The 7,793-nt window shown below is 41.8% G+C and overlaps 1 protein-coding gene across 1 annotated transcript in view; it reads left to right on the top strand.

The window, feature by feature from the left end:
• Positions 1-7,793, top strand: part of DLGAP2 (DLG associated protein 2) — an 88,401-nt gene that overhangs the window by 65,309 nt on the left and 15,299 nt on the right. The window contains exons 6-7 of the mRNA XM_035889903.1: positions 4,479-4,564; positions 5,789-6,204. Of these exons, the coding sequence (XP_035745796.1) occupies positions 4,479-4,564; positions 5,789-6,204 (502 nt within the window). The remainder of the gene's footprint in view (positions 1-4,478; positions 4,565-5,788; positions 6,205-7,793) is intronic.

Genomic DNA, 7,793 nt, shown 5'->3' with positions numbered 1-7,793 from the left:
GGAAGGAACCTTAAAGACCATCTGGTCCCACCCCCCCTGCCGTGGGCAGGGACACCTTCCACTAGATCAGGTTGCTCAAAGCCTCGTCCAACCTGGCCTTGAACACTTCCAGGGATGGGGCATCCAGAACTTCTCTGGGCAACCTGTTCCAGTGTCTCACCACCCTCACAGTAAAGAATTTCTTCCTAATATCTAACATAAATCTACCCTCTGTCCCCCCTCCTCCTATCAGTATACTTCCTGAAAAAGAGTCCCTCCCCTTCCTTCCTGTAGGCCCCTTTTAAGTACTGAAAGACCACTGTAAGGTTTCCCTGGAGCCTTCTTTTCTGTAGGCTAAACTCTCCCAGCCTCTGGACCCACTCAAGCAGGTCCATGTCTTTCTTATGCTGGGGGCCCCAGAGCTGGATGCAGTACACCAGATGGGGTCTCATGAGAATGGAGTAGAGGGGAAGAATCACCTCCCTCAACTTGCTGGCCACACTTCTTTTGATGCAACCCAGGATATAGTCAGCCTTCTGGGCTGCAAGTGCACATTGCCAGCTCATATTCAGTTTTTTATCCACCAGTACCCCCGAGTTCTTCTCTGCAGGGTTGCTTGCAATCCACTCATTGCCCAGCCTGTATCCATGTTTGGGATTGCCCCAACCCAGGTGCAGGACCTTGCACTTGGCCTTGTTGAACTTCATGAGGTTCACATGGGCCCACCTGTTTAGCCTGTCAAGGTCCCTCTGGATGGCATCCCTTTCCTCTAGATCATCAACCACACCACTCAGCTTGGTGTGGTGTGTGCAAACTTGCTGAGAGATGCACTCAATCCCACTGACCATGTCCCAGTCACTCTTTCCTTATCCACCAATGCTGTAACCCCATAAAAGGCATCCACCAAATTTGTCAGCCAAAATTTGCCCTTAGTGAAGCCGTGTTCGCTGTCCAACACAGTCCCAGCTGTGGTCCAGAGCAATCCAGGTGTACTGACTTCATCATGCCATCAGCATCAGCATGTTACCTGGCATGAAGAAGCCTCAAGAGCACCAATAGAGTCAATGACTCTTTTCATGCCTTGGGATTGCCATTCATGATCAGTTACACTGTGACTCTCCTTTACACTGTCATTAGACCTTGTCAGAAGCACTGCCATGTGAGGCTGTGCACAAATACCCAGTCTCTATTCCAACATTTAGCTAACTGGTCGTGACACTTTGACATTTTCTCATGCTTCTATAAGGGGAGAGAGGCAGTCTCAAAATCACCCTGACTACCTACTGTTCATAATGTCCAGGTTGACAGTTTTGTCCATTATACTTCAAACTTCTGAGGCAGGAGATATAAAAGGAAAACCCTGTTCCCTGTGTCACTGCCCTGAGACATATTACACTCGTCACTGGAACACTGTGAAGTTAGAGCCTGATTACATAGTTACCTTCCACTGTGTTCACTTTGAACACATACTCTGCAGAAGATTCATCCTCTGCTTTCTGTCACAGCCAGCACTGTTTCCGTGACTTAGGAAACAAATTGCTCAGGCCTTCATGATCCTCTTGGAGAATGCATGAAACTGAACGTTCCCATAACCTGACATCAACACTACCAGATATTTGACTATTTTTGCCAAGCCTGTAAAGCCATGATGAAACCCACTTACATTCCTCAGTAGTTATGTCTCCTGCCTGTTCACTACCAGTACGACAGACTGGAAATGCTCATGACATCGGATTTCCTATATCACTATCACCTACTTTAATAACCACTGCATTTTCTGAACATAGGAAGAAAGCTTGATTTTGAGATCAAGGCATCCCTCCAGTGTCACTTTCCAAACTGCCAAGTGCTTTCTGTTCTTTAATAACAGAAATTACAGTCTCCTTTGTTAATTTCCTCCTCCAATAAGTGCTTTATAGCGACTCTGTCTGAGATCGGGATAACTTCTCTGGCTTTTTCACTTATCTTACACAATGCATCAGATAGAACTTGGAAGGCCATGGTCTCTGCAACTTTAACAAAATCTTCTAGCCTTCTTATCTCCAGAAGGAGACAAAATCCCTGGTTGAAGACGTGCCTTTTGATGGCATTATTTACTACAGTTTAAACTCAGCAAGCTCCTGAATTATGTGTTTTAACTCAGACTGACTCTGGTTGCTTTGGGGATGAAGCCCAATAGCTCTTAGCAACAGTTTGGGCTTCCTGACCACTCCTGATGTTGCTATGGATTTCAACATCAAACAGCTTCCTCCAGAAAATGTTTCCCTACCTTGGACATCATCTTCCTGCTAGCACTCATACAGGTGCACCCAAGAGACACAGCCTAAGCATTTATGTTTTCTGCTCTTATTCATTACCTACCATCTCCCTTCCCTTTGAGAATAAGCTGACTCTTCAAAACATGTCTTTGCATATTTGAGTGAGCTCTCATCACTGTAGTCAAGGCTGCAAGTGTAACTTGCCTCTTTGCTCCTCCTGAACAGGCTAGATGAGTATCTCATTCTTGGCCCAGTTAATTCATTTCTCCTCTAATGAAAAACGAACCTGTCTCTAATGAAGATGTTTTATACACAGCTTTTCTCACATCCCTGAAAGGGCTAGGTGAGTGTGTAGTCCCTCGCTTATACATGGACTTATTATTCAAGACTCTTTTGGACCCTTCTATGCTATGAATAAGGGGGTCTTCCCCAATAGATATCTCTTGCACTAAGAAATGGGACCTTATGGCTGTTCTACTTACAGCAATGCTCTTTCAGGAGAGGGTGACCCTCCAAGTACAGCTTAAGCTTTTCACCCATCTTGCAGCCAAGACCCACCTTAACTAGGAAACCAACTTGCCTGTTTTTTGGTTGGTGGTTGTGGGTTTTTTTTCCCCCCAGGCTGCCTACCTCTGTGGTTGAGACTTTTTTTCACTGCCAACATCAAGAGGGATCTTTCTTTTTATACTGACAACACCAAATCTTGGAGACTGTTACCAAGTCTGATATCTTAGTTCTCTCAATGCGCTGCCTGTCCAAGCGAACATTGCCAGCTTCTACGCAACTGTCAAGGCGGAAACAGACAGCAGCCTGCTCTTTCTCCCAGACCTGATGCAGAATAAATGGAATTGCTGGGAAATGTGTCTTTCCCTGACAGTTGATATGCTGATATCCAGTGCTTTCGGCAAACCTGTGCCTGACACTCCAACGTACAGTTCAAGCATGCTCTTTGATATGCTGATATCCAGTGCTTTCGGCAAACCCTTTAGTAACATTTACTAAAGGGTTCCTGCATTAGCTGTTTTCATGAACATCTCCAAGACCCGCACCCAGGTAGATATGAACGTGTACTGATTACTGGCTGGAATTCCCTTCCATGCAAATGTACATGCAGCTACAGCTTGAAGATGGAAAGAGAAGTTACTAGCAATCAGCTTCTTCAAGAAGCATAGTCCACATGTACATTCACTTCCCAACCTCCTTCCCCTTTCTCTCTGCATCCTTCCAGAAACCTGGTGGGATTGGGACTGTGCAGCTGAGAGACAGCTGCAAAGCGCATTGGGCTCCTTCCAGAGGTGTCTGTGGTTGCTCCAAGGGGAAAAGTTGTCTTGTCTTCATCATAGGATATACTCTTTGAATTCAGACATGGAGTATTGCATATTGAAAAACTGGTTGCTGATACTATTTTTTTTGATTTAACTGTGAAAATATAATTTGAAAGGAAAAATCAGTCCTACTCCTTTTCTTTTTTTCTGACTCTCCCTTGATTCAGAATAATTTGCATACTGCAGCACTCGTTATGTCTGTGTCAAAGACTTGAGGGCGGTGTGGTGGGGGGGAGTGTTATATAAAATCCCACAGAAACTTGCAAAAGCAATGTGGTCTCAGTTATGAAGAAAACTCTACTGTGAATATATTTCGGTAAGTGTATTTCAGATGGGAATACTATAAAAAGTGCATAAATTACTTGCTTGATATAGCATTTTCAGGACCATGTTATTAAAAAAGGTGAGATATGGCATTCTGCTGTATCCCTCACATCATTTAAATGCTTCTATATTTGTCAACGCAGTTGTCGATAAAATTTCATTGCAGCATTTCTTTTTATCACTTGCAAGTTTATCGGGCTACTTGAGATTTTATTTTATTTTGTAAATCAAGGACTATAATGAGACTGTTTTATGGTAATATAAAAAGGGGCTATCCTGTGGATTCTTCATTCTAAGAACAGCTCTTCCAGACCAAGCTTACTCCCTGCTTCCACTGAACTGAGTAATTACATCTGTTTAGGTTTGAAATACGGAATTACATAGCAGAACAGAAGTACTTGTGCAAAGCTTTATAAAACACAGCACCAAACAATGATACCAGGCTGAATACCTTTTTTCATTTATTTTACTGTGCCAGGTGTTTCTTAGCAGTAAGAGAGGAAATATATAATTAATTTTGAATGAGTGCAGGTAGAAATAGTGCTGAGTTGCCGGTGCTCACTCTGCAGATGTATCTTTTGTGTTGAATTAGGTGGAAACAGCAACTGATTCAGATACTGAAAGCCGAGGCCTACGGGAATACCACTCTGTTGGAGTACAAGTGGAAGATGAAAAACGGTAATTCAAGCATGTACAAAAATCTGTAGTCTTTCATAACAGAATGCACATTTGTAAACAGAGTTAATAACAAACATCTGGCAAGCGCTGCCCCTAAATAATTCACAAAGCCAAATTTTTTATATGCATGTTGGTCATTGGTAAAATTTGTAGAGATTACTTAGCAGTTGCTTAATGTTTAGTTAACTTTCCAGTCTTTAATTGCAGGGAAGGAAATGAAAGTTTTAAATTAAGGTAGTGGATTGATATAATTTCATTATTGCCAGAACAAAGAGCTGTATATTGGAATACTCTTCCTTTGATAGGACCCCTCATGCTGATCCAGGCTTTCCCAGTCCACATAGGGGGATATAATGGTTAAGATGTAACCCATGGTAACCTTATCCTAAACTAGAATCAGCTTTTACACTTGATCAGTCCTCCTCTAGCTTCATAAAACTGCTGGCCAATGTACTGACCCACAGGTTGTCCCTGGCAGGCACTGCCTGTTAAGTACTGGACAGGGACCATTATCTCATTTCATGGCAGCTGTCAGACAGTATCTGGCTGCTAATTGCCTTTTACCATCATTGACTAGAAGTAATTTAAAAGATTTCACAAATAATCTTTGCTTCTCTATCTAACTTTTTAACATAAAGTTTTTCTACAATGTCATTATTTGGTGGCATACCACAAGAGAAAATCAACATTTAATGACCACCCTATGAGGCAAGTAAAAAATACCACAGTCTTAAACCTGCTGCTACTATTTTTCTTTTATTAAAGGATTCTCAACAGTCCTAACTTATTTTTAGGTTTTTAGATTTTATCTAATAGCAATTCTTAATATGCAAAATTTTTTTATACATGTACTCTACAGACTTCTATCAGGAGATGTAACCCTGCAGTTCTGCTAGTTATTTGCTAGTTATTGCCAGTTCATTTAGTAATGGTACATGACATTTTGTAGTATGAGAATAAATCAATATTTGCTTCCAGAGATAATTTAAATGATTTTCTTTTGTATCTTTGCTCAGATCAACTATGACACTATGCATTTTGGTTTTCCTCTCTGTTGTTACTCAATGTCTTATTTTAGTGAGACATGCACAAAGAAAAAATATTCAGCATAAAGTCCAAGGAGAAAAAGAGAATCTGTTCACTGAAGCATTATTCTGTGCCTCTGCATAATCACCTACGTATTTATATGTCTTAACCTCTTTTCTTTCTTCCCTCTTCACCAAGACACGGACGATTCAAGCGCTCAAACAGTGTAACAGCAGCTGTCCAGGCTGACCTGGAACTGGAAGGCTTTCCAGGACACATCACCATGGAGGACAAGGGACTTCAGTTTGGCTCATCGTTCCAGCAGCACTCAGAGCCCAGCACACCCACCCAATACAGCGCAGTGAGAACTGTACGGACACAGGGACTGTTCAGTTACAGAGAAGATTATAGGACCCCGGTTGACACCTCAAACCTCCCACCACCAGAACCCTGGCTAGAGCCAGCCATTGAGACAGTCGAGACTGGTCGAATGTCTCCTTGTCGACGGGATGGATCTTGGTTTATGAAGTTGCTACATACTGAAACTAAGAGAATGGAAGGATGGTGTAAAGAAATGGAAAGAGAAGCAGAAGAAAATGATCTTTCTGAAGAAAGTAAGAAATTTCAGTATCTTTTCTTCTAGATGGCTGCTTAAATAAGAAATCTGCTAGGATAAAGTTGTGGTCTGTGGTTTTATCTTACTCACTTGGTAGTACCAAAGACACTCTACAGAACCATTAGATATAAGACCCCCGTCCTGCAACTGACTGTGCAAGCTGGCATTTCCCTCAGTAAGGTTTTGTAGAAGTAGTTGAAGAGCCAACTGTAGAGTCACGCGCATGACCAAAGTCTGGTGTTAGATATGGCTCAAATGGTTCCATCCACAGTTCCAACACTGACACATTCTTCCCGTTCACTTGTACAGCTCCAGCACTGGACCCTTTTCCAGAGCTCACAAGGTGGTCCTACGTGAACATTTTTTTGATGTTTTCCTGAAACCTGCGAATTTGCCTCTTACTAATGAACAGCAATTTTAAAAATATTTTCATTCTTCTACCTATCACACAGGGTCTGTTGGAAGAACAGAAAGGAGTAGGCAAGAACAATAGTTAAAGCGCTGCAGCAGTTACACAGGCATATGCACTACTAGATAGTTCAGCTGCATTTTCTTATTAGAATTTTGTCAAGAATCATTATTATTCTCTCACGTCCTGTGGACACCTTGAAAGGAGTGATGGGATAAAGTGAAAAATAATGTAGACTATTTTGGAACAAGATCCAAGCCAGCACTAATGATAGTAATATATCAAAGTGGTCCTAGTACTCAGTAGCCAGCTCCCTGTGATTCCCTCTGAGGTCAATTATCCTTGTTCTTCAGGCTCCGTTTTATAAATATTTCAATCCCTGCCAATCTGAATTATTGTCTCAGCTGAGATTTTTTCAGATCACAAATTAGTTCATATTAAGTTTTCTTACTAGCATCTTTTCTTGCACTCTCACAAATCTCACCATCACCTCTGAATACTCTTTCCTGACCATAGTCTTTCACTCTCAATGAGTTCTTGCTGTGATCTACCCTCAGGTCATGAGCCAGGCCTGCATGGTGACTAAAAGGCCGATTTCTATTTCTTGCACTGACCTTTTTAAAAGAAAGAACGTCTACATTTTTACTTCATCATTTTTTATTTTACAGTGTTATTTCTCCACTATATTGTGCACAAGTCTGCCAAGTAACAAAGGATTTGGGGTGGGGGAGAGCATAAGGCGGTTTTTCTTCCTTCAGCCTCTGGTGCTTTTTGGAGAGTAGGTTTTCGTCGTTATTTTCATCATGGCGGAGCTGAGCTGAGAATTTTCCCTTTGCATTGATACTGTTAAGACTTCAACACCCTCCCAGGGGCTGTTAAAGTATGAATAATAAGACATTTTTCTTTGCTTAGCCTGTATGAGGATTTCCAAGCCTTCTTTTGTAATGGCTATTTTTTTAATACTTCTTCAAATCTTTGCCACTGCTGAATACTGACATTTCTCTGCCATCACTAAGTATCCCAAAGCACGTGCTTCCAAGGTTGCCTGTTACTGATGTGGGGACATCCATGCTTATGATCTGACGCAGAAGTTCAAAGAGCAAGACTTTAATCTCCTTGGAAAGAGTAAAATTATTAGGAGCAGGAGCAAACACACAGGTAGTTAGGCCCTCTCTTTC

This window comes from Egretta garzetta, unplaced genomic scaffold (genome assembly GCF_000687185.1).
Source record: "Egretta garzetta isolate BGI_Z169 unplaced genomic scaffold, ASM68718v1 scaffold62, whole genome shotgun sequence".
Taxonomy (NCBI): domain Eukaryota; kingdom Metazoa; phylum Chordata; class Aves; order Pelecaniformes; family Ardeidae; genus Egretta; species Egretta garzetta.
The sequence above is the reverse complement of the archived record's forward strand: the minus strand, read 5'-3'. Positions and strand labels throughout refer to the sequence as shown.